Source organism: Zonotrichia leucophrys, chromosome 6, assembly GCF_028769735.1.
Source record: "Zonotrichia leucophrys gambelii isolate GWCS_2022_RI chromosome 6, RI_Zleu_2.0, whole genome shotgun sequence".
Taxonomy (NCBI): domain Eukaryota; kingdom Metazoa; phylum Chordata; class Aves; order Passeriformes; family Passerellidae; genus Zonotrichia; species Zonotrichia leucophrys.
Window position 1 is genome coordinate 16,263,400 of NC_088176.1, and position 27,565 is coordinate 16,290,964.

At 44.0% G+C, this 27,565-nt stretch overlaps 2 protein-coding genes and 1 long non-coding RNA gene across 3 annotated transcripts; 2 read left to right on the forward strand and 1 right to left on the reverse strand.

Annotated features, from left to right (window-relative positions):
- On the reverse strand, nucleotides 1–26,567 carry LOC135449736 (uncharacterized). Its single transcript, XR_010440822.1, has 4 exons — nucleotides 26,396–26,567; nucleotides 6,287–6,513; nucleotides 3,261–3,351; nucleotides 1–738 (listed from the first exon to the last, which is right to left on the reverse strand). It is a non-coding gene; the product is annotated as an uncharacterized LOC135449736 (long non-coding RNA).
- Nucleotides 10,173–13,827, forward strand: LOC135449443 (D(1)-like dopamine receptor). The gene has a single exon (XM_064716464.1). It carries the CDS (start codon nucleotides 10,173–10,175, stop codon nucleotides 11,466–11,468), a length of 1,296 nt encoding a protein of 431 aa, XP_064572534.1. The 3' UTR covers nucleotides 11,469–13,827.
- FGFBP3 (fibroblast growth factor binding protein 3) lies at nucleotides 23,808–24,890 on the forward strand. Its single transcript, XM_064717101.1, has 2 exons — nucleotides 23,808–23,850; nucleotides 24,175–24,890. Exon 2 carries the CDS (start codon nucleotides 24,242–24,244, stop codon nucleotides 24,746–24,748), a length of 507 nt encoding a protein of 168 aa, XP_064573171.1. The 5' UTR covers nucleotides 23,808–23,850; nucleotides 24,175–24,241; the 3' UTR covers nucleotides 24,749–24,890.
- Nucleotides 26,568–27,565: the final 998 nt, after the last annotated feature.

Consider the following 27,565-nt stretch of genomic DNA (forward strand, 5'->3'; position numbering starts at 1 on the left):
CCCAGCCCGGCCGCCTCATCCCTCCGTCCCTGCCCCAGAGCCGCCCGGGCTGGGATTGAGCGAACTGTCCTGGCTGGCACACGCACTGCACACAGGCGGGCTCCGAGCGGAGGGCCCGGGGAGCCCCGGCACCGCCGCCCCCACGGCGGCCGAGCTGTGGGCACGAGGGACGGGCAGGGCAGGGCAGCATCGCTTCTTGGAGGAGACGGGACCTACCTGAGCTCTGGGGAAACGGGACGGGGAGTAAAGGGAAATTACATCGGCGCTTCGAAATCCTGGGGTGAATCCTCTCCTGAGCAAGGGATGGGATGTCACAACTCCAGGTTAACGCTGGAGAGGTGGATGGAGGGCATGTACAAGTCCCATCAGCTCTGTTCCCCACCACATTTCTTAGAGAAAAACCAAATTATTACAGATGCTTCGGCCCGGCAGGAGAGCAAGGAGGTAAAGGGGCTTCAAGTGCCCGGAAAAGCAGCAACAGCATTAGGTCCCATGGCTGCCATTGCAGACTACCCCTCATCCTAGACAAACACAAAAACCACCCCAACCCAACAGATTACTTAGGTATTCCAACAGCAAATACTCACAGTTCATTGCAAGACAAGTGCCATTGTCCTGGAAATCCCTGACCAAAGAAGTTCTCCATTTAATATCCCCACTTAGAAGGTGCTCCAGCGTGGTTGGAGGGCCTTGCTTTCAAAGGCAGACAAGGGGAGCATGCCCAGGAGGAGGTGTGACCTGCCACAGGGAAGGAACAGCCTCTCTTTAGCTTCTTTCTTTTTTTTTCCTTAAAAATTGTGAGCATTTTGGAAAGAAAGGTTTAGACTGGGATTTCCCACCTAAATAAAAAGTTGATACATTTCGTTGTGTTGTGACTTCTTAGCACTTTGCAGTATAAAGTCTGGGCTTTGCTCAAGTTAAAAAAATAGTGATTTTTTTTTTTCTTGTTGTGAGGTCAGATGTGCAACACTGGTGTTATACATGCAGCAAGGAAGTCTGATCTCACCCTTTTTGACTTGAGTAACTGGCTAATAGTTATAATCTCAAATTTGATTTGACTATCTTGATAGCAAGCATGCAGCCTCATCCAGCTGCAGCTGTGCCAAATGTAAAGGACTATTTACCACAGCTGCTTGCAAAAAATGCCCAATAAATATCTCCAGGATTGCCTATCCTTTGAATATGACATCTGAACTGCTTGTGAGAACACTTTGTATGCTACTTTGGTCAAAAGGAACCATTAACAAAGATGAACTAATTAAGTTTTTTTGTTAGCTAAAGCTTTCTAATTAAGGTTTTGCTGTAACTAAGATGGTAGGCTATTTGTTCTCCACTGTGATTCGGGTCATCTCAGACACGTGGAGACTGATCAGTCTGCCTGCTGAATGAACATTCATCCTGGGTGCTACAGAGGCTCTCCTGCTTTTACCAGTGAGTTCAGGTTTAAGGAAACACTCAGATCCAGAGAGTGTCTGTGCTCATTCTCAACAGTGTTCATTGTTTACCTGGGATGCTCCATGGCAGTGTCACCCTTGAACAGACCTCAGTGATTTCATTAATGCAGCAGCAGCAAAGCAGTCCCAGATGTTAAACAAGCTGAGTGAAATGGAGACTGGCCTGAGGGTGTAACACAGGGCTGGTTGTGGTGCACCAATTTCAGTCAGTGCAGCAGCTGGTAATTGTACCAGGGCTTCCAAAGGATAGCATATTGTGCTGCACAAAATAGGACCAGTTGGTTCATTGGATTTGCATTGATTTCCACCTCCAGAACTGCTGTGGTTTAATCCCAGACAGCAGCTAAGGCCCACACAGCCATTCACTCAATCTCCCTGTGGGATGGAGGGGTGTAAAAAGAAGGAAATCCATAGGTTGAGATAAAGACAGTTTAACAGGTAAAGCAAAAGCTGTGCACACAAGAAAACAAAGCAGGGAATTAATTCAGCACTTCCCGTCATCAGGCAAATGTTCAGCCAGTTCAGCTCAGTCTGATTTGAATGAGTAAGGATGAGCAGGTAGTTTACAAAATGTTGTGAGCAATTCACAGGGAAGAAGTGGGACTGAACAGCAGATTATGAATGAGGAAAGTGTAATTTATAATTTGTTCCCAAAGGCTGAGAAAAAACACTAGTCTGTAAAAAAATCCAAACAACAAACTGTATAACTAATAAGCCAATGCCCATCACTAACTTCTCATTGTCAAAAGGACAGCATAACAAGGATTCAAATATTAGTCTAACTCTTGTGCAATCAATGCTGCTAACTGAAATACCCACTGTAACAGGTACACCATGACCAATACCCTGCTGATGGTTTCTCAGAGCTGTTTCATTACTTCTGTAATTAAAACATGGAATGGCTTCCTCAAATCAATGTATAAGAAGAGCTCTTCCCTAGGGCTCCCAAAAGCTCAGATGTTCTTCTATTTACAATATAGGTGTGATCTCTGGCAGTTCACTCCCAAGGCTTTCACTCCTTTGGAAATGCTGCTTTGGAAAGAACATCTTGCAGCCCACTAATAGCAGTTTGCACGTTCAATACAAAGCCCTCTGGACAAGATCTCATCACAGAGTGTAACTAACAATTAATTTAGTTGTTTGGCAGACTCCTGCACACTGAAAGCTTCTCCTTGGCACACTCCCAGTCCTGCTGCAGTCCTAGAATTAAATTACACTGCCTGTGGATCAAACCCTCTGTATACCTGTATTAAGGCAGTTCAGTCTGTATTACTTTGCTTGTGTATGTTTATGCTTGTGGTGGTTCAAACAGTGCCAAAACCACCCTGGGCACTGCTAGGGGCTAAGCTGTAGTTGTCATTGCTCTGTTAGGCACCAGGAGCCTTTCCAGGTTATTGACAGTCACTGGGAGACTCTCTCTCCTTCCATGTAACCTCCATGTTTCCCACTGCCAGACAGGGCTAATTAGATTATATACCTATATATAGACTTCTATTTCCTTCTGGCCATCACCATCAAAATACAGAAAAGCCAAAGACTCCAAATGTATCCAGATGTTCCGGGTTTAAATGCCATTAAATCCATATGGACAGAGAGTTACCTAGAAATCACCCTTATCTAAAACCAGGTTAAAATAGAAACAAAAAGAAATATTTATTACCACATCCAAAACAGATTTGTAACCACACAGGTTCTTAACAGTGTAGAAGATATTAATGAAAGAAATTTAAAATCCACTTCTGTTATGATCCAAAACTCTTTTGCTTTCCTCTTTCTATCCAGTGAACCAATTAGACACTTACTTACCTGATCCACAGTCTCTGTCCATGTCTGCCAGAAACCTCATGATGTGTTCACAGACTTCAAGTTTTCTCTTCCTTTTTGTACAAATTCACCCCTTGAGATGCACAAAAATGGGCAGAGAACAGACACAGATGAAGCAGAAGAAAAGGAACAAGTGTCAACAGGCAACACAGGACCTCATGTTCCTCAGCCTGATTGTCACCTGCTCAGGCAGTAGCTCTGTGTTGTTAGGGGAGGCATCTTTTTGGGATTAAGTGAAAAGGGGGTCACTGAATGAGGAGATGATCTGAGCCTATTTCTCCTGTCCCTGAGAACATTTTGGCCAGTTGTTCTCAGCCTACCTCTTTTGGGTTTCTATAAGGGGCTTAGAGGACCAAGAACAGTTATTCTCTCACATATTTCATCCCCTAATTTTGAATCACATATATTCAGTCTCAACCGGTTTTGGAGGTTTTAAAAACTTTCTGGTTTTTAGGCAGGATAGCACCATGGTAGCCTACAGCAGTACCCATTTTTTGTGAGAGTTCATTGAACTGCAGAGATTTTACTTTGCACTTTTCCAACCAACATATATGGTCATGTGCAATTAGAGTGTTTACTTTTCTAATATCAATATATTGTTGATAAACATTTGTTAGTTCTCCCCTATGGTGATTACAACAAATTCCTGTCTCAGTCTTGTGCTGTTTGCTTAATGTGTCATTAATACAGATAAAATCACTTCTATGGCTGATAAAGCAAAAGCAGGAAGAAAAGTAATACATGGGAATTATTATTTTAATTTTTTTGCCAAGTCATATTTGATTTATATTCTGTAATAAAATTTTAAGTAATGTTGTAATACACATTGGGAGCTATGAGAAGAGGAGTCTGTCTTCTCTTTCTCCAAACACATCCTCTTCATTAAGTTCACATTAAATATTTAGGAATAATCTAGTTGATCTGATTTTAATTTGTCCTGAACCTACAGATGCTATGTATGAATATACAGCATGACTCTAAAATGTTGCAAAGACTGAGTTTCAGGACCTGGGTGCTTTTGAATTCTGTTTGATAAATTTAGTGGCAAGAGAAGTACTCTAAGAAAAAAAAAGTCCACTAAGATGAAACTTGAAAGAGTCTTTCCTTCTGAACTCAAGGGAAGTTGAAAGGGGCTTAGGACTATTTGCAGATCAAAACTTTTAATTGGATTTTATTATAAATTATTTTCTTCAGATATGACCAGCATAGAAGCTTTCAAACCTTTCATAGAAAGTTGAAGAAATGATTACAGAATGTACAAGAGCAAATGAGTGAACAGTTTTCAGTGACAATATTGGTATGAATTGGTCTTACGGATGAAAAACAACCTAATTTTTTTTTTGCCATGTTTTTTTGACTTTACTGTCCTTGCAATTCTGTTGGTTTCACAGCACATGAAGCTGGAAGGAACAGATACAGGAATAAATAGCTGGAAGCAAGAGCTGCCTACCTCAGTTTACGAAGCACTGCTTGTGAATGTTGAACCAGGTCCGAAATAACAGCAAAAAGGAGTTTATCCTTAAAAGAACAAATCTCCCTTATCTTGGGCAAACAGAATAAGAGGGAGTGGTTGGAAAGTTGGAAAGGGTAAGGTTCAATTTACTGCAGTGTGTTTACTGGCAGACAATCCCTCAGGAAATGCTGCAGCCAGGCACAGCCAGTAGGAGTAGGGCTAATCACAGGCAGTGCAAAAGGGGAAAAACTTTTAAAGTGTATAATTTATTAAGGACATTTGTTAATTATATTTGCTGAGAAGTGTTTTTCTGTTTGTACAAACCAATTTGCAACATTTGGCATCATGGATGGACAGGAATGAGGGAAATGAGAAAAAAAAAGGCGTATATTTACTACACAGAAATATCACCTTCTAATTATGCAGTGTTGCATCCTACACATAGCCTGAGCTATTTTCCAGACAGCACTGAGGGCCTGTGTTGCTGAATTATTCCATAAAGTTTTTCATGTAATTCTTATCAGTGAAGTGTCCCAGTCCAACACTGCTGTAAATGGAGCTATTAGATGATGGCTGTGGCTGAACAGTGTGACAGTGGAACACTTCTCATTTTTCAGTTCCAAGGGCATTATGTACATTGTACTTATTTCATCCTGACTCAGTCTTAAGAACCAATCATACACACTGCCTCCATTTCTCTGTGTAATTGTTTCCATAGATGGAGCACCAAGGAAGAGCTGAAAGAGGCCTGTTCCCTAGACTGGTGTGTCTCCAGGAAAGTACCTATCATGCAATCAAGCTATAGCCAGTGCACCTGATATTTGGCATGTTCCACCACAGGAAAATCAGCATATACTACAAACAAGGGGGTTTTTAATCTGTTTTTTATTCAAACACAAGTTTGCTCAGTCCTTGCTGGAGAAGGAACATGGAACACTAGGTGGCAAGGTGTGTGAGCTGTTGGAACTTCTGGGGCAAAGATTATAACCAAGGGATCCCTTCAGGATGGGTTTGTTTCTGGCCGGGGATGATTACCAAGTAGTTATTACTACTGTGATCTTTACTGTGAGGATTTTCTGTGGCCTTTACCAGCATGAAGCTTGGGGAAACCCAGATTAATTTGCGTATTAAGAACAAGAACTTGAATCTGAATCAACTTCCAAAGTAGTAAGTGTAGGCTGTGGAACCTTATCTGTTGTGCCTGCAAGTCTGTAAGTGTCCTTGAGCATCAATGCCCAGTTACTTTACATGCTGTGGTCCAGAGCTTGCAGTAAGTGGATAAAATAGGCTTGCCAGTATGGGCTCATTCCCTAACTTAGGTAAGAGAAAATTTGTGCTGTCAAATGAGTGAGAGGAATCCAAAGATTGCTCTAAAATATGTGTTGGACAGATTCTAGGGATGTAAAATCTTCAGAGATAGAAGAGAGAATATAGGGCTGTGAACCCCTCAAAGGGATTTTATCTGCCTCCTGGCATCACTTCTGCCTTACTTATTTTCTCCGTACTGAACCACTGCTAATGCTCAAACACAGGCTTTCCAAGCTCCAAGCCTTACCAGGGCAGTGGCAGGATCTTCCCTTCAGGAAGCAATTGTGCTCCATGCTCATGCAGTGTGACTGTGCAGTCCAAGCTGTTCTGGCACGGGCTGTGTGCACCCTTGTATCAAGATGAGAGACTGAAATGCTCCTTATGAAACACTGGAATTCAGCCTATCAAATATCACATCTCCCAAGGTGCTAGAAAGCTTGCCAGCTTGCTCATAGGCTCTGTTTCACTAAATCTCTGAAATAAATGAACACAAAACAAAACACAGTGTTATGGCTGTCTGAAATTCTGGCCACATACTAAAAGTTGACACCACTTCCCAAGGTTTGTTATAATAATCCTCCCCCATTTGGACAAGATCTCAAAATTGAATTAACTATTTAATTAACCACTTTGATATTACATTCATTTGAAAAAGCAGAAATGCTGGCACTGGATCAATGTGGCTGCAGCCTCCAGTCACTGCCTGTATGAGCACACACAGCACCAGTGACACTGGCACTGACCCTGCACACAGCATCAGTGACACTGGCACTGACCCTCACACAGCATCAGTGACACTGGCACTGACCCTCACACAACAGCAGTGACATTGGCACTGACCCTCACACAGCATCAGTGACACTGCCATTAACCCTGCACACAGCATCAGTGACACTGGCACTGTCCCTGCACACAGCATCAGTGACACTGGCACTGTCCCTCACACAGCATCAGTGACACTGGCACTGTCCCTCACACAGCATCAGTGACACTGGCACTGACCCTCACACAGCTCCCAGCACAGAGCAGACCCTGCCATCCCCCCAGCCAGCTGTGGCACCACGGCACAGGTCATGACAAAGGCAGTGCCCTTCCAGGAGGCACCTTGAGGCTTGGGTTGAATTACTGTGTCCTGTTTGAGCGCTGAGTTTTAACCTCAGTTGTCCAGCTGGCATGCAGTGAGCTTGACTTCCAAATGCAGTCAGTAGTAAACTGTTAAAGACTCAATTTTAATTTCTGAATCACGGCTCCTTTTAGTCATATGTGCTATAAAACATGTGAGCACTTAGTCTAGAATGAGGTAATTTTATAGGGGAGAAGTAAGACAAGGAGAAAGAAAGGGGAAGGAGAAGGAAACTGATTTTGGTGTCTTATATAAATCTCTTCTTGGAGGGAGAGAGATTTTAAATGCAGTGATTGCATTTAAAATACATACAGTGTCAAGCCATTATATACATATTGTAATATGTCTTACATATATTCTCTGGATAAGTTTATATTTGTCACAGGTGGAACAAGCTTGCAAATTTTCTGAAGTCACGAGAGGCTGATTTACCCATTCCATCAGTATTTTTCAGTTATTTTGCCCAGAGCTTTCCTGTTCTATTTCAAGTAAGATAAATTCAAGAAATAGTTAAAATCAAAGCTTACAGCATTTGCAACTCACCTCACACACTTATTTTCACACAGTGTTGTGTTTTCCCCTGTGGTTTTCTTTCCTCCCTCTCCCATAAGCTTACACTTCACTCCTTCCAACCCAATATAGGAATAAAAGCAGGGCAATGCTTCTATTTCTGTCTTTGCCACTGACTCACCATATAGTTTCTTAAGCATTTACATTTTCCACTTGGATCCTCTGGTATCTAAGAAAATGAATGTGTCTGTTGATGTTTTCTTCATGGTAAGAGCACTCGCAATGTCTCTCTCTATGCAGATTCTATTGCATTTAGTAAGGCTTGAGTCCACACTACAACCTTCCTATCAGTGAGGATATTAGCAGGGGTTCTGACTTCAGCCTAGATGCCTACTTTAATTACAACAATCAGAAATGTATCTTTTAAGATTGGTCAGTCAGATTTTACTTCAACAGCCACAAAATTTTGAGGTGAAGTACTCACAGATTTGCACACAAAACAGCATCATCATATACACTCTCCTTTATAATGCATGCTAAAAAGGAGCCAGAGATATTCACAGAGCATAATGTGATCCTGGGAACAGGAGATACACAGAGTTATTTTAATATGGAGAATGCTGGCTACTTTGTGCTACAGAGCCCTGCAGCACTACTGTCTGCTGAATATGCAAAAGCATTGCTCTTTCCTTTTCAGTGCTGTATTGCCTTAGGTCCAGCTGCTGCCCCACTTACAATCCTTCACAAATATATTCTGTCCTTTGGGGCCATTTTATTGATTGCTACATAAAAGTAAATGTATCAAGTCAAATTAGCAAGTGTGTAGATAAATCTTACAAACTAAGCTTCAGTCCTTACTGTTGGAATGACCATCAGAGACCTACTTGGTTTGCAGATGTTGGCAAAAGCCACGTATGTGGAACTACAGATGGTTCCAAATAAGACAAAAGTGGAGTTGGTTCTTATATGCCAGCCTGTGTTATTTTTACAGCTCCTACTGCTTTAACAAAGTATATATTTAATTAGAGAAGATTCTCCAGCAGTTGTATGAATTATGAGTTAGTCTTACAGATAAACACATTAATAAGAAATGTATTCCAATTTTCAGTATCATAGCAGGAATAACACAGTGGGATACTTAATGAAGACTGTGATGTCCAAGGCACAAAGAAAAATAGGACCAAGTGTTAACAATCTGTTATGAAATGGTACAATCCAACTAGCTGAGCTTAAATATTTTTTAACAAGGTAAGCTGCCAGCTATGCTGTTCAAGGCTAATTTTAAAAAATTTCCACCCTCTCTACTAATTACCAGAAATATCATAAGAATACAATGAAAATCACATACTGCTTGAAAATTATTTGTATTGGAACTAGCGACTGGAGTAGTTTTAATTAAGAGACAAAGGAATAAAAAAGTACCTAATGTAAAAATAAATATCTAATGTAAAAAAAAAAATTAATTGCATTAATTGATATTTTCTATTCATATTCTAATCTCTTTTTTCTCATGACGGGATTACCAGGCAAATTCTTTGAAAATGAAGGATTACGCCCTATTTGCATGAGGATACTTTATTGAATGTAGGCTGTAAATATGTGCAGTAATTATATAAATTTAAATTACAATATGCATATTATTATAATAATAAATAGAAGACTGTTGAAATACATCAGAAGACACCTTTGGCTGAAAAATAAAGACACAGGGTTTGGGTGCTGTGAACAACTTATTGCCAAAATGCAGCAGATCCAAACTAGAGATCTTAGGTTTCTGTGCTTTTGGTTTCATTACATAAAATTTCAAACAAAAAAATAAAAGGCACAATACTATTTTGGTGAAAACAGATTCTGACAGCCAGATCTGAGCGCATTCCCAGTGGATGCAAACCGACACGAAGTGACATCCTGCTCTCTAACCAAGCTGTGATCGCGGTCTCCAAAAGGAGACGCTCGGAGAGCGCCAGGTCGTGCCTCGCCCCGGACACTTGGACAAGTACAGGCTGAGTTCTGGCACAGGGCTCTTCCCGGGGCGATGCTGCGGGGAAAGCTCCCCCCGCGCGCTTGGGGACAGCGCTCCGTCCCTTCCAGGGCAGCGCCCGCTCGGTCCGGCGGCGCGGGGGCCGCGGGCACCGGCTCGGCCCGGGGCTGCCGCCGCCGCCGCTCGGTGCCGGCGCTGCGGGCGGAACGCGCGGCTGCCCCGGCCCCAGCCCGGCCCCGCTCCGCCGGCCGGAGCCCCCGCGGGGCCGCTGCGGGACAGCGCCTCCCTCGGGCCCCGGGAGCGGCGGCAGCGAGCCGGGAGGCGGAGGCGAGGCCCCGGCAGCCGGCGGGTGAGTAGCCCGGGACAGCCCGGGACAGCCCGGGGCGCACCGAGGGCGGCGGGCAGAGATGCCCCCGCGGGCGGCCGCTCGCACAGCCGCTGGCCGGGGCGGGTCCCGCCGCCGCTTCGGGCGCTGTCCCGCCGGCAGGAGCGGCCGGGGGGGCCGGGGCAGCGCCCCCGATGGGGAGCGCGGCGCCGGGGGGCGGCCCGTGGGTGCTGCGGGCGCTCACCGGGTGCCTGCTGGGCGCGCTGGTGCTGGGCACGCTGCTGGGCAACGCGCTCGTGTGCCTCGCCATCCTGCGCTTCCGCCACCTCCGCAACAAGGTCACCAACTGGTTCGTGCTGTCACTGGCCATCTCGGACCTCTGCGTGGCCCTTTTGGTGATGCCCTGGAAGGCGGTCACTGAGGTGGCTGGAGGCTCCTGGCTCTTTGGCAGCCACTTTTGTGACACCTGGGTGGCCTTCGACATCATGTGCTCCACCGCCTCCATCCTGCACCTCTGCATCATCAGCCTGGACCGGTACTGGGCCATCGCCAGCCCCTTTCGCTATGAGCGCAGGATGACGCAGCGCCTCGCTTGTGCCATGATAGCCATGGCCTGGGCTCTCTCCATCCTCATCTCCTTCATCCCCGTGCAGCTGCACTGGCATAAAGCCAAGGACAGTGGAGATCCAGGCTCCTGGCTACCTGCGACACCCCGCTGCGATGTCAGGTTGAACCGCACTTATGCCATCACCTCCTCCCTTATCAGCTTCTACATCCCGGTGGCCATAATGATCATCACCTACACCAGGATCTACAGAATTGCCCAGGCCCAGATCCGCCGCATCTCCACCCTTGAGAGAGCAGGAGGGCAGTGGCCAGGTCCTGGCAAGGAGCCCACATCCTCTCTGCGGCGTTCCTTGCGCAAGGAGACCAGGGTGCTGCAGACCCTTTCTATCATAATGGGAGTCTTTGTTTGCTGCTGGCTGCCCTTCTTCCTGCTGAACTGCCTGCTGCCTTTCTGCCAGCCCAGCCTCCAGGAGGACCCTGAAGGGCAGCCACTCTGTATCGGCCAAACCACCTTCAACGTCTTTGTGTGGTTTGGCTGGGCCAACTCTTCACTGAATCCAGTCATCTATGCTTTCAATGCAGACTTCAGGAGGGCTTTCAGCAATCTCTTGGGCTGCCAATGCTGCTGCACACCTGAATCCCCTGTGGAGAGGGTCAACTTCAGCAATGAGCTGGTTTCCTATCACCGTGACACCACCTGCCAGAAGGAAGGAGCTGTCCCATCGTCAGTGCCTCCTGCTGCCACTACTGCCTGGGTGCAACCCGTGCCCCATGCCATAAACCTCCAGGGAGAGCACAGCAGTGAGGAGATGTCTATGGAGAAGAGGGCTGTGACTTCTCAGACTGCCCTTGGCAGCAGCCCCAGCAGTTGTCAAGTGCCAGCTATTCTGCAATTGGATTGCAAGGCAAAGCCATCCCTGTAAACTGCTGCCCCCTGTACAGGACTTGGTCAGTGTGAGGGACCCTCTTGTCTCAGAGGGATGAGAGATGAATCACTTCTCACACACACAGCCACCGCACACGGAGAGTTCTCCCTGTCTCCATGTAAGCTCCCCAGCAACAAAAGTCCCATGCCAGAGGGATGGGAAAACACTGCTCCTACCACACGGGAGGCATATGGAGTCCATTCCAAAGGCACATAGCTGCCACACATTTACCTCTTCCCATGGCCACCTTCACCCCTTACTCCCACATAAGACATCTCCCATGCATTTGTTCACCCCCGTTCTACAGTCAAATTCAAGGTATATATTAAGAATAGTAGATAATTAGATCAAAGTAAAAAAAGCTCATAGTTCAGGCAGCCAATCCCTTCAGAAAGTAGAAATATAGTATGATCCACAAAATAAAGAGTGACCAGGTCATCTCTGTCAACCCATTTCACTACTTGCAAATATGAAGATCAACACAAGGCAGAGCAAATGAGTGTTGGATGCAGGCAAGAGAATACTGGGAAAACTATGATTGTTTCTATCTGTGTGGAAGGGTTCAGCAGACATTAAGGCAATACAGTGGCATCTCATTGTCCTCTGTTTCTCTGTCCACTAAAAGGTTCTGCTGCTGGCCATTTATAATAGAATGCTCCACTCACCACCATCCTTGTCCCATTTTTTCTGTCCCTCACCTATGATGGATTGCCTTTGATTTTCAGGAAGATGATGGAGATGCAACTGTCCAGAAAAAGACATAAAGGATGCTTACAATGCAAGAGCTTTCTTGGGCATTGTCTCACAGATGGTACAAATTCTACTTTTCAGAACAGTGATCTGTGCTGAAAGGACAGCAGCAGCAAAGAGACTCTCCTCCCAGTGATCCTGCTCCCTGTGATTTTAAACCAGGTGTAGTTCTTAAATCCCTGTATGCATTTTCCCCATCATTAGTTCCTATGTGAAAATATGCTCATGCTACCCTGCTCTTTTCAGGAATGTGTCCTTGGGGAATACTTGGGTGTGACTGCCATCTGTTCTTGGGCTACAGAGGCAGGACAAGAGGTAATGGGCTGTAAGGAAGACCAAGGCAAGACTTTGTAAAAGCTTTCTAAGAATAAGGGTAATTAAACACTGGAGTAGATTGCCTAGGCAAATGATGACTTCTCTCTCAGTAAAATGACTGTAAGCTTCTGTCAGATATGACAGTGACAATGTTGATCCTGCCTTGGGGCAGAGGCACAGAGTAATGGTCTCTTGAGATAATTCTCTCTCTCTAGTCCTGCTTCACTATGACAATATGTCTCCTTGAGAAGCATTGAGCTTCAGATGTTTGCCTGTGGGTTTTTTTGCATGCAACTATCCTTAGATGTTTTATTGTAGGCAAAATAGTACAGATAAGAACTTTGAGATGTCATTGGTGTACTTCCTTTCTTTTAGTGATTATCCATGTTTCTGAGCATTTCACTATCATTCAGCATGCCTAGTGCCTCCTCTGGAGAGCAAGAGGTGATCATATACGAACTGTACATGGATTCAGATGTTAAAGATTCTATTTATATTTTCCTCAATACATTCTTTCTTCTTACACAAACCAGAAATGCATAACAATGTCAGAGTCTAACTCCTTAAAACAAACAAACAAGCAAACAAACAAACACACATTTCTATCTTCAAGCTCTAAGAGACATCTCATTCCATGCTCTCCACACTAAAACCCTCCTGGGGAGATGCTGATAAACCTGACAAGACACTGCCCTGCAGTGTGAGCTCCCAGCTGCCTGCCACCCTTGTGCTTCTGTTGCCCGAGCTTCAGCAGGCTCCATCCCTCAGGGAGGGAACTGTCCCTGCCCTCACACCTTCCTGCTCATGGGCAGGTACTCCTCTGGCAGTTGAGGTCACACATGAAATTACTATGCACAGGAGATAATTTTTTTTTTTTTTTTTAGTATGTGTACAGTCTCATTATTAGTGATAAAATAAGTTAATGAATGGAAGAGAAAGATTTACCTTCTCCCAAGGTTTGTCCTGCTATGGGAGCTGTCTCACCCAGGAATTAGGCTGGATTTACTATTTAGAGTGATGATGAAAATGGTGAAGGACAGAGTGGGTAGCAGAAATTAAGCAATGGATATATTTGAATAATGTTTTCTCTTAAGAACAATCAAAAATGCATGGTAGCTTCAATCTATGAAACTATATTTGTATTAAGAATAGAAAAAGCTATTTCTGTCAGTGCTTGTGGTCATAGTTCAAATATGCTTCATTAATAGATCAGATTGTACCTGAAAATAAGTGTACATTTTCCTGAAGAAAAACTCCTGGTCTTTACTGCATCTTTTTAAAGTGACAACTTGGAATTGTTTTTTGTAAGTGATATTGGAAATAATTGTTTGTAGCTAATTGCTAATGGTTATTACTGATGTGCAAATGATACACATTACAGTAGTTTACAGTAGTAAGGTCTGCTGCAGTAAGTGCAGTGTAATGATCAAGACTGCAATAAATTTCAGAAATTGCATATTATAAACTCTTTATTCTCATTTTCAGTAGCATATTACTGAAGGTACTTCATATGAAACTACACCACATAGCTATTCAGACTACATCTGCTGTTGCTGATTTAATAACATATAAATATTGACACTCTATGTAGTTTTATTTTCCTAGACTGGGAAGCATTCTACAGATCACCACTTCTGTGAATAGCAAATGAGCAAGACTCATTTTTCCTAATAATTTTTTTGCAATGATTAATTGTGATTTCTGACTGACATTTTTCTCATGACAGGGCAAGCTCCTGTTTTAGGTTACACAAGATTCAATTAATATTGTTAGGTTCAAGTGTGATAAGAAATATTAAAATTATTACAGTAAACCAAGGTTTACTTCAGCAGAAATTAATAGGCAAAATTATTTCCTATTTACACTATTGCAGCCACTCAAAAGAAGTATCTTCAAAGAAAAAACTTGGCAGGGCTTTGTTATCGATGTACCAACTTTCTTGGTTTGGCAGGGTAAAATAAAGGTATTTTTTTAGTAAATAGAAGTAAAGTTTTTTTTTTTAGGGAGTTCTATGGCTGTTCCTCAAACACACTCTCTATAACTCAGATCACCAAATATCTACTCATGGATTCAGCACAGTGTGTGTGAGGTATTTCACTGACCAAAAGCAGATCATTTCCTTGCCTAATAGCACCACATGTACAATACCATTAGCATCACAGTGACCTAAAAATAGCTTCTAAATAGCCCTGGTGTCAAAACAGGGCAACTTCACAGATACCTCATCAAAACACTCTCATTAGCCAGTGCCTAAATGTCTGAATCAAAACACAGTTCAGTGCAGCAAAGTGCAAGTGGAGGGGTTTACAGTGCATACCAAACGCCTCTCCTGTTCAAATAATTCCCACTGTCTTCCCTTCTGTCACTCTACAAAGTTCTCAACCACCTGCAGGTCTTGTTCCTTTATTATATACTCGAGATAAATACAGAATTCCTGTGGTGATACAAAAGCTCAAGTAGCAGAGTTTATGGTCATGTGCAACTTTAGCAAATGAAGAATCCAGTGGAAATATCAATGTAAGGAAAACAAGATCATACCTCCATTGTATGTATCACACCTCCAGTTTTTTCTTATCCCTCTGATTAGTATCAGATGCCCTAACATTTCAGTTAAACTTTCTGTGAGGAACAGCTGACCTAGGTTGCAGAAAGAGAAACCTGTTACACAACTCAGTTGTCAGAAGCATCTGTTGCTGCTTTGCCTTTGCCAAAATCATGCCTCTTGTGTTGGATTTCAGACGAGGCACCTACGCACACCATATTGAGCACATTTCCATCACTTGAATATCAGTAAAAATTATTTTGTGAAAAAGTCTTGATTCTTCATAAACTGTATTTACCCCTTAATTTGGGAGGTTGAAGTGGCTTTGTGGATATTAACCACCATCAGTCCAGTGCCCCGGGCTCTGATGTACCTGAGTGGTTTCATCACCACCGTTACAAACTCCCACCACATAACTTTATCTCTTTGAAATAGTTTGACTCACTTTCCTGAAACCTCTTGCCCTTCCCACTGTAAAGCAAAGTAGGATGCACCCTCTGGGCATGGGCTATTCCTCAGATTTCTAGTTCTCTTAAGAACCAATTTTCATTTACACCAAAGAACGGTACCAAGATATTAAAGGCCTGACTTTTTTTTCCCTAGCATATTTGGCTTGAAAAAACTTCTGTAGTCCTGATCTGGTCTTGTTATTCCTTCCCAGTCCCTACTCGTGTCTAATCATCGAAGATATTTTAGAAAACCCAGGGCTTATGAATGAATTTCACATTTTTCTTACATTAGGTAGCTACACGATAGGAAAACTACCAATCAGTGGAACTACCGACAGCAGTAAATGAACCCAAGATTTTTCATATGTGCATAGCACAAAATTAATGAAGATGCTAGAGAACATGTAGGTTTATCTTCATCCACAAGAGCAGAATTTCATCTTGAGACAGTTTTAGTTTACTTTAGATACTAAGAAGACATTAGTAAAATTTGCAGAAACTGTTGCTGGGTTCCCTTTTTTCTTTTAAAAAAAGATTTCATAGAGCTTCCTGCAGTTCAACATTTTAATAGATTTTTAACTAATTAAATTCATCTTTGCTCCCACCCCCAGTGAGAACACATCACTTTATTTTACCTTTTTCATATTTAAATCTGAACTGGCTGGATGGAGTCTGTATACACTATTTCATGGGCTCACATCTGATGATGACTTTTGCATGACACGTGAGCAAGTTCTCTGAGCTTCTTTTACAGTCAGAGGAAATCTGGGCCAAAGAGTCAAACATGTCTGGAGCAATTCCCTGAATCAAGTGTAGATACCTTCTTCAGGCTGAGAGAAAACCTGGCTAGGCTGATCAGCTGACAGGGAAAAAGCCAGGGGTGCAGGATGGTAAGAGAAAGGGAGTAACAAGATCCAATGAGCAAACAAAGCAGTTGTAACTTTTTGCTGTTGGTAACAAAGCTGAACCAGCTAGAGGTTTTAAATAAATGAATGAATAAATAAAACAGAGTATAGAATATTTACTAATGCCTAAGGCAATAACATAATCATCAGAGCTAACATCATGACAAATGTTCTTGGTGCTCATTTGCTAACAGAAGGAGAGAAATACATAAAAGAGCTGAGTTTCAAGAGGTGAAACTGCAAATTAGGCATTGCCTCTTATGCCTTGGATTATAACAGAATATTAGTATTGCCAAACCACATTGTGACAACAAATTAACAGATAATGGTGATTAATAACCCTAAATTTCACTTCAAGAATGTTTATCCTGTAGTACCAGTGCACCCAAGCTATGAATTACAGTTTCACCAGACTGATGCTTCCTTGGTGTGCTACCAGCCTACAGTTTTTAAGCTCTTCAAGGGTTTGAAAACCCCAAATACGTGTTACCATCACAGGTAGCACACAGAGCAGCTGCTACTGGGAACAACAGGGCTTTGGGGACCCAGCAGCTCACTGCAGGCTTCTTTCAAAGGGGTTGGAGCTTCACTGTACTGCCAACAGCTATGTACTGCAGGGGTACAAAGTACTCTGAAAGATGTTTGTAGTGGAAGCCATTCCTTGAAGTGTGTTCAAAAGTTACCACGATGATCCTTAGAGGCATCACCTCAGCACAGATAGGGTGAGTCCAGGGACAGGGGAATAGAGATAAAACATAATGTCTTTTGTGATGAGCTGATATCTGACAATGCAAACTGATTTTATTTGCAGCACAGGTCACTGCACTCACTACTACCATCACTTTTGGTTCCAGATAATGCACAACAGTTTCTTATCTGAATGTGCACTACATTTTAATTTTTTTTTAAATAGAAGCAGCATTTTATTTTGCTCCTGAATAACCCCCTTTGTGAACTTAAGCCTAACTTTCAGTGACAGGCAAGCTAGACAGGCACAAAATTTGAATTGTAAATGCTTTGTTGAGCTTCAAATGTTGTTCAGTAGGCCTTACTTTATAAGGCTGAAACGTGTAATTTTGGGGTGGCACAAGCTGAGCTCAAACAATGCCTCAAGTCATATGCTTCCAAATATATATTCTGTCTTTAAGTGTTGCTACAGCATTCCTGCTCCCCTGCAGTCCAGTCATGAGAGTCATTCCTGGGAAACACACTGACATAAGATGAAGGAAATCTATATCCAGTAAAAAAAAAAACCAAAAAACCCAAACCCCTTGGATGTAGAATAGTAGTACAGGGTAAAATTTTCACATAATTTAATGCCACTGATTATTGACACTAAAGTTTCTGCATTACTTAGAAAAATCATAATTTCCTTTCAAGAAATACTCAATGCTGTCTCTGAGGCTCAGCTATAGGAGTGTTTCCAATGAAAAAGGCAGTTTTTAGCCTCATATGCTGACTTACACTATAGGATTTTAGGGGCAGAAGATCCATCATTCAGCACCCCCAAGGGGTTCACTGGGGAGAACTGGACGTGTTGGGCAGAAGGAGTCACTGAGATTTTGGTAGCCCTTAGCTGAGCACCCAACATCAGGCATGCAGTCTTGTAGCACAAACCAGATTTTCCCTAAACCTCAGTCTGCAATCCCACTGCTCTATTGTGCCTGCCACCTGCACCTCCCAAGCCCTGCAAGCAGCTCCCTCCCTGCAGGACACTCTGGTATTTGCTGGGATTCTGGCACTGCCCGATCCAGTAATTCTAAAGGTCTCATCACTATGCTCTTCTAATCAGTCAGGGTAGAGAAAAACTATTTCCCATTTCTAATTGAGCCTTTTAGGCCCAGAGAGACCAGGATGCAGAAAGGAGAAAGCAACTTGGACTGCCTAACAGAAGAAAAGACACAAACCTGACCATGTGGGATGTGGAAACTCAGTGGCCTGTGTAGTGGCAAGGCAAATGCAAAGGAGCAGAAATATGATAATCAACTGCCTTAAGTAATGTTTGCTTTTCTACATTTTAGTTCTTTTTTTCCAGGTGTTTTTCTTTGATGTTTCTTTGTTATGGTGTACGGTGTTTTAATTTATTTGGTATTTATGCAGAGTATAGTTCTACTTAAGAAACACAATATATCAAACTCATTTGAATTTTGTAAGAGCCACCAATTGTATGCTGACAGAGTATATAAAGGCTTGCACAGCCTGTGTATTTCTGCCCCATAAAAATCACAGTAATTTATAGGACAGTGCCAACTTCATTGTTTGCTTGTATCTAATATACCAGCATTCTCCCCGCTATTTTGGAACTTCAGATAAAACCACAATGTAAAAATAAACATAATCCATAAAAAAATGGGGTTCCCGTAGAAAAACATCCACATTTTAGGTACATGACATTTTTCACAATTATCTCATTTGACATTTACTTTTTGCTGTAATAGATTACATATCAGCTCACACCATGGAAAACCAATCTCCAGCCTTCAGCAGGTGGCAAAAGAATTCGGTCCAAATAAACTGACTTTCTGGGCAAGTTAAACATCTGAATCTCTTCCAGTTTCAGGAGATGTATTTTACCATGGAGATACGCAGAAAGCACTGTGAATATTGCATTTTCATCAATGACAAAAAATTGACTATTTCTACCATCTTTTACAAAATTAAATTAAACATACCAGGATGGTTTATTGTTATAAGTTTTATACATTTGCCATTTAGTTTTTCTGGAATTTTAACTGGAATCTGGTAGTTCAGACCTTTTCTTCTAGAAATCTTTTTTTTAAACTTGTGTTCCAGCATACAGCCTTTTTACTAATTTGTAAGATATTTAAAAGAACTCAATCTTCTGTTTACAGCTTGGTTGTCAAATAACCATGATTTGTTTCCTCATTGAAAGGCTCTACAGTTACATTTTTTAAATTGAAACCCTCACAATTGACATTTTCAGAATGTGAAATTTCCTTGCATTTCACAAAAAGAAGAAAAGAGAGAAGCAACCCCAGCCCTGTGAGCTGTCTCAGTGGTCTGTGCAATGTTCCCTGCCCTGTGTGCTCAGCTCATGCCCAGCCCAGGTTTCCATCCCCAGCCCTCTGCTCTCCCCGAGCTGTGCCTGCTGCTGCTGCAGTACCAACGTGCTCTCACACCATCTGATACAGGAGTTCCCTGATAACATTTTAATAGATCAGCTCCTGCGTCACTTTAGCTCCCCACACCCTCCTGCTCTTCAGCTGCTTTTGTCACTTCAATTATGAAATAAGCCTTCCCTGGCATGCTGGTCACCTCCACCACACTGCAGCTGAGAAATAGTGTCAAGGTGCATTTGTTGAACTAATTTTAACACTTTACATTTCTAGAAATGTTCAGATTAAATGGGTTCCTCCAATCCTTCTGTGCCTAAAATAAGGGGAGCAGGGCTATTCAAAAGGGAGCTTGTTTTCCTTCTGCAGTACTTGCATGGGGTTACATGTAGGTCATGTTGCTACAACAGGTAATGGATCTCTTACTTCTTCAAATTGACCATAGGATGACCAGCCATAAATTCTATGAATTGTAACATTCTAATGGAGTCCTCTGTGCATTACTAGCTGAAATAAACTCCTTCTGTGATTTTCTTCACTATTATTTTGAACAAGCTTAAAGAACGGAAAAGGCAAAGCTCAAGATCAGCCTTTCACAAGACTTAGAGCTTTGATCAGCTGATAGAAAAGCCTGGAGTTGTAGGGGTGCTCCAGCAGGTCCCATACCCAGCTCAACAAGGGGCATTGTCAACACTGAGGTCAGTCTGTTCACTGCACAGTGAAGAATGAAGGTAGGAAATATTGGTCATGTGGGCTCTCTGCTAATGGAGACAACAATGACTCTTTGACAAGCACTTGGGAAGCAGAAACTAAAAAGCTTTCCAAGTTTGTTTATGAAGGTAAAGAATAAGCATGGCAACCTTTATATGGCTGATAAAGCAGCATCCTCACAGTGGAAAGCAGATTACAGAAGAGAACATTAAGAGGTGGACTCTTAAATATGAAAAATAACATACTTTGAAAAATAATAGGATGTAGTTGGGCATCTCTAATTAGAAACACAACAATCTGAATTGAGAAAGTACAAGTCAGCTAAAGAAAGGAATGCATACATGGTGCAAGGAACAAAGCAGCTCCTGTGGAGCACAGGAACCACTACCAAAAACTCAATTCTCTAAGACTTCCTGACCTGGGTGGAAAACAAGGCAATGACTCAGACCAGCTCATGGAAAGGCCTGCAGAGAATGCAAGATGAAAAAGATGGTGGATATGTGGGACATTTTCTGTTAAAGTAGATGAATTAAAGAGAAAATGTATTCTGGGATGACTCAGAAGTAGTGCAATGTCCTGGCTTCCAAGAGAGCAATCATCAGCAGCACGACCTGTTGACTGAAGGATGGGCATATGAACAGTTTCAAACCAATTCTGCATCATAAGAAATTTATTTATAAATCCCCTGATCAATACTATGTAGTTTCTTTTCTATAATTTTGCAAAAAGCTACCTTTTGAACAAAAGGTTGGGTTGAATTTCAGTGGCACTTGGTTGTCAGGGAATGAAAGAAGCAACACATGAACATGTCAAAAACCTGGACAAAGGCATCAGTCTGACTGTAGAGAAGTGCTTAAATGGGATCTAAAGGTAATTGAGAAGGTCAGTCTACCTCCCTGTAGACACATTAAATATGATGCTATTCTCTTGAGCCAGTACCAAGAAATTGGAAGATTGATAGCTCAAACAAGAAGGTTAAACACAGCTATGGTCTTGTGTATTTAAACCATTTCAGTTTATGAATCATAAACATTGCTTACACTACCCACTTCTCTAAATGGAATTTATAATGACAAGGCTGGAAATTGTGACTACTTTCCACTTGTAAAACAAAAATGTTTTGCAAACATTTGCAGTTGTTACTGCAGTCCTAGAAGCTAGAATAAGAGAAACTGATATTATTCTTCACAGTGACTGGAGTTTTTATAAAATATAAATGATTAATTCAACTGAATTTTTAAAGATCAAAACCCTGAAGTCAAAACCCTAACACAGTTTCCTGTGCAATATCTTCAAAGTCTGCAAAGTGGCCTCTAAACATAATACAGGTTTTTCAGTTCAGAGTTAAAACCTAAAGGATAATTTATTCATTGACCAATGCAAAGTGGGATTAAGGCTATGATTTGAACTTCTGGAATAAAAAGATGCATAAGGAGATATCTTTAATCAGTGATTCATTTTTTACCATTTGCCTTCTCAATTCTTTTCTTTGTTAGGTTAACAAGCCCCTTGTTTAAATCATCTCATCATAAAGCAAGTTCTCTAGGTCTGTGATACTCTCATTGTTCTTTTACAGACTCAGTTCAGTTGATCTTTATCACTTTTTGAAGTATCACTTTTTGAAGAGTAATGCTTAAACTGGATAAAATGCCCCATTCAAAGCCTGGCTTTAGCCCATGTCCTTGTCTTATGGCTGATATCTTTATTTCTGTGCTTGCCTTTTCTGCTATTGTATGACAGCTGTTGTCTCACATTCATTGTGGTCCCTGTAGCCTTTCATGCTTTCCTGCAGACATTGCTCCATCAGTATCCATCCCCTTGGCTTTGTGCAGGTGTTTCAGACCAGGACCTTGCACTGTCTCCATTGAACTGAGTTGCATGCTTTAGGCTGGTCCTGAGTGTTCACATTAACTTTGAATTTGGTTTGGGATCTGGACTGAAGTCCAGGTTACATCCAACAGGGTACATCTGTAGCTCCTCATTGTAGAACTCGCATGGTAAAGCACACTCTTTATTTCATCTGTCAGATGGGCAGGCCCATTAACTCCCCAGGGATTTGGTTCAGGCTCTCTGCAGAGGCAAGGGAAGCATCTCTGCACATGATTCGTGTGCACAAATCATGTTTTCAGAGATAACTCCATAACCAGCTGCTTCTAGGGCTATGAAGGTTATTCTAACATAGGGGGAGAGTCGGGAAAGAGCAGTCAAAACCCAGCTACAACAGCAACACAGACTAACTAGGTTTAAACTGCAAACACAGAACAAAACGATACAGTGATTTTAGTAATATAAGAAAGATCTTCCCCCCCACTATATCCCCATCAAATCCAAGAGAGAAATTGCAGCTTGTGCAGGAAAATTCATATAAAAGGAATAAGCATCAAAGACTAACACCTGCTTTACTGCAAAAGAGAAGTCACAGTCATGGAGGGAAATGTGTGTGTAAATATAGGAGCAGGAGAACATGGCAAAGAATATTAAGAAAGATTAGTTATTGTATGGGTAGGTTAGAGAAATCTCATTCTGGTTTATTTTCTTTCCTTAGCTCCTAAAGTTTAATGATTTGTATGAGATGTAAAGTAAATTGTCCAAAAAAAATATAACAGCAATGTGCTCATTGAAACACAGAGTAATATTTTCCTCCAAAGCTGATACACATAGGATAATCTCCTATAAAAATTATCTCAAACATATTAGACAACTCCATTTCACACTGCATAAGTGGCAGCAAGAATGTGAAAAATGGACAGAGATCTCAGTGTAATAATATATAACAATTACAGGTGGTCAGAACTTAATTTGAAAGCAACACCAATGTTTGGTGAATTAATAAGCCAAGGCACATGATGTGCCTTGTGCTCACTGGAGCCATAGAAGATTTTAAAAGTCACAATGCAGTCCTTTATGATGCCTCATGGTACCCACAGCCCTCAGTCAAAGGCCAAAATTCCTCCTACAGCCCATGGGGAGTCCTCAGCACCCATGAAAGTGAAATACACTATGTGGCATGCTGAGAAAGGAGCCACACAGTTATGCATGCAACTCCAGGCAGCTTCCTTTTGAGAATCTTGGTTGTAAACCCTCTCCTATGGTTTGTTGCCCAAGATATTTTATTTCCTTCTCAGGGTCCTCTCTCCTCTGCTGTTTCTCTCCCACTCCAAACAACCAACCAGGGAGAGCTCTAACTATGCAGTGCAGTTAGGAACTGGGAGAGCTACCTGAAAATGTTCCCTCTTCCCTGAATTAGAGAATCCCACCTCTTCTCCAGGAGTCAGTCTCTCAGACTCTGCAGAGGTCTTCCATTTTTAGCACAGAAAGATCAATTAGTCAATATCAATTGCTCTTGTCATATCATAGAATGAGTTATATCATAGAATGGTTTGGGTTGTGAGAGACTTTTAAAGGTCTCCTAGTTCACCTATTCAACAGGCTGGGACATCTTCAACCGGTTCAGATTGCTCAGAGCCCCCTCCAGCCGGGCCTCAGACGTTTCCAGGGATGTCCCCGCGCTGTGCCCCCGGGGAGGGGCGTCGGCGGGGGCAGTCCCGGAGCGAGCATTGATAACCGCGTGCCGGGCCCGCCGCGGGCAGCCGGGAGCGCCTGTCCCGCACCGCCACGCACCGCACGGCCGCCGTGAGTGCTCGGGGCTGCGCGGAGAACACCGGGCTGCGTGGGGAGAACCGGGTGCGGGGGAAAGGACGGGCTTGTCCCTAGCCGGGTCTGATGCCGCTCGCAGCTGCGATGCCGCACGGTGGGCTCCGGCTGCTGCTGTCCAGTTACGGCTTCCGGCCGCGGTGGTCCCGGGAAGGAGCTGACGGATGGACGGACGCGAACTAAAAGCCCCGGGGGTTACGAGCCTGGAGGGATCAGCCCTCTCCGCGTCCGGCTGGGGCTGGCGGGGTCCCGGGGGCTGCGCTCCCGCCGGGGCACCGCCCGCCACGCTCCGTGTGTCCGCAGGGCGCGGAGGATGCGGCGGGAGGGAGCGTCCCGCACCGGGCCGCCCCGTCGCTGAGGCACGCCGAGGATGAGGCCGCCCCTGGCGCTGCTGGCCCTGGCCGCCCTGGGGGCCGCCGCCGGCGGCGCGGAGCGGGAGGAGGCGGAGGAGGCGCGGGCGGGGCGGTTCTCCACGCCGGAGCGGCACCGGTGCCGCTGGGAGCTGCGCTCGGCGGCGGGGGCCAGCGAGCTGCGGCTGAGCTGCCGGGCGGCGGGCGGCGGGGCGGCGCGGAGCTGCGCCTACCGCGGGGAGCCGCGGCGCTGCCCGGCCTTCGGCGCCCGCAGCCGCCACTACTGGCGGCAGGTCCTGTCCCGGCTGCGGCGGCGGCGAAACCCCTGCGCCCCGGGAGCGCCGCTCAGCGCCCGCCCCTGCGGCCCGGGCCGGGCCCCGCCCGAGGCGCTGCTGCGCCTGCTGCCCGACCCCGGCCCGGCCACGCCGGCCCCCGGCCCGGAGCCCTCCGAGGACCCGGCGCAGACCTACTGCGCCGAGCGCTGGCACTCGCTGTGCAGCTTCTTCGTCGGCTTCTGGGAGGGCTGAGCCGCTCCGGGCCGCGGGACAGAGCGCGGCCGCCCCGGCTCCGCGCCCCGACACTGCCGGCCCCGCCTGCCCTCGGCTACCGCCGGCAGTGCCCCCAGACCCTGTCCGCTCCTCTTCTACTCCCCAATAAAGCGGCAACTGTTTTGTACAAGAAGCTCGCGTAATTCTTTGTCTCGCCGAAGCCCTGTAACGCCTGCAGCACGGTTCCAGTGTGTAACTGACCCGGGTGAGAGCCCCTAGGCTCATGCATTCAAGTACGTTAACTTCTTTCAAGGGACATAAATACAAAGAGACAGCTGTTCTCTCCCCAAAATCAATTTCTATGAGCCTAAAGTTTAAAGTTAGACTGATTACCCAAGTAGAAAACCATACATTTATACCAGAATAAGAAACGACTGAGACCTCATTGAACCCTAGAAAAACCTTTCTTGCTGACCGATTTCACAAGCTATGTGAACCAGTCTTGTTTCCCACAGAACAGCTGGGCAACTATCTCTACACAAGAACTTGAACAGGGCTGGGCAAGAAACCAGCTGTGAAAATAAAGGCTGAGAAACTCGGAAGCATCTAGGTACAGGAACTGGATTTAGGAGGTGAATGGTATTTCACCCAGCTAATGGGCATACTGTTGAAACAGGCAAGTTGATTTTCCGGGGGAAAGAGGGGTTTGAGAGATACTTTATCCACACAGAATGGGGTACATTTTGGTAAAGAAAGCTAAAGTTTCCCTCAGCTGCCTGGGGTCCTACATGGCCCTAGACATCTGCCTATCACCAGGAACAGTTGCAGACTCTTTCTGTACGTTTTTAAGGATGGCTGTGAGAAGGCCACTAAGAAGTAATCAGGATCTTCCCAGTGCCTCTCACAAGGATCTAGGCTGTTGTATGCAACTCTTAGTGCCAAAACAATTTCCTTTACAGCAAATAGCTGGATAATGCTCTGTGCAAGCACTATGCCAAAGTTTCATCACCACTGAATGTGGCTTGGATGACTATTTTTTAATGACTGCTCACTTTTCCTTCATGTGCCTGCCACCCAAGCAGCCACAGAGCCGGCTGCTGGCTCGAGCATTGTACAGTACCTTGCAATAATGCCCAGCTTTGTTTTACTTCCATGGGCCCAGCACAGCAGCTTTGTGCAGTGCTGCTAGAGCTTGTATTTCTCACCATCAGATGCAAAGGTGGAACACCATGGCAACCAAGCTGATTACCCACATCACTCTGCATTTAAAAACCCAGCTAGGAACGCTGAACAAATTCATTGTTTACCCAAGAGGGAGAAGAAAGAAGAGGATCCCTTACTTTATGTTTAACCACAATATTTCCCTGAGTCTCCAAAATAGCTCTAAGTCTGCCTTTTAGCACCACTAACTAATAAAATACAACAACCCAAGAGACTGTATTAATTGCATTTACTGTGGTTAATAACACCAAAGCCTAGTGCTGAATAACATACACCCAGTTTTTCTACTGACAAACTGATCTGCAGATCCCAAAGGCTGGGAAACCATAGTGAGATCCTCAGATTTGTTTTTCAGGCGGAAGACCGTGGCTTTTTGCTTCCTATCTCAACATTTTACTCCTCTCCCATGACTGGGTAACAGCTGCTGTTCAGCTCCCCAGATCTGCCCGTGCACCCACGCCTTACCTCGGCTCTCCCTTGCAGCTGGGCAGTCCTGCGCCGCTGCTCTGGGTCCTGCCTTGGCTGCTCCTGTCACCGCATCCTTCCTTCCTCAGCACCTCCTGCCTGTCCTCAGCAAGAAGAGCCAGCAGGGCCAACCTGGCAGGACCAAACCCTGGCTGTTTGTCCCGCTGGTGTGATAAACTCTTCCCTCCCCAAGGAAGGTGGTGCTGGGGATAATCAACCTTTCCCATATGCAGCTGGGTGCTGCCAGCTGACAGATCAGTACACTAGGTGTGTTTTTCAAGGAAAAGCATAAGCTATCTAAAAAAAAAAACCCAAAAAAACAAACATCAAATTATTGACGTTTTAGCTTTTCCTAATTTTCCTTTGGAGAAAAATCAGTAATGCTGAATTTGGGCATACTATTAGTGCATCTGGCTTTAATTGCTTTCTTTATTTGTAGAAAGCCCTTGATCCTATTAAATAGCACTAATCTCTCTTTCACCACCTTCTGATTTTGAAGGAAATTAGAAGATGTTACTGTAATTTGCAAGGTTAAAGAAGGCAGTAAGCTGTCTTGCTGCATGTAGCAATTCTTTCCTGTAAAGTGACATCAAAAATTAATAAATGGAATGGAATTACTCTTTCATCACTGTCTAAGCAGAGCTTGTCCCACAATGGATCTGGAGTTGCAGACCCCAGACTTTGAGCAGTTCAGTCTTTTGTCTCAGTCCACAACAGGGATTACTCCTTCCTGGGTTCTGCACTAGGCACTTCCTTCTGGAAGATGCTGATTTTCCCTCTCATTCTTGATTCATTCCTCTGAATTCAACAACTGAAAACTTCTCAGACAGTCATAGCTCAACCCTCAGCTCTACCCGCTGTACTTGCCAATATTTGCATGTTAATGTTTCCACATGTAATTTTGATGTTTCCTACTTGAGTTTATGACCAGCCTGTGCTAGGAGAGTCTGTGAAGGGATGCAATGTTTTTGGAGGTTTGTGGTGCAAGGTAAAAGCCATCAGACTATTAGCAAATAAGAACAAAGTGGAGACACAGAAAGAATAAAAAGAAATTAAAAATTAAAAAAGCAACTACTCAAGCTGGAGCTCATTGGATAATGGAATCTTTGGGAATCTCTCTTTAATTGCCCCTGACATATTTCAGGTCTCTCTTGTGCTGTGAACCCTATC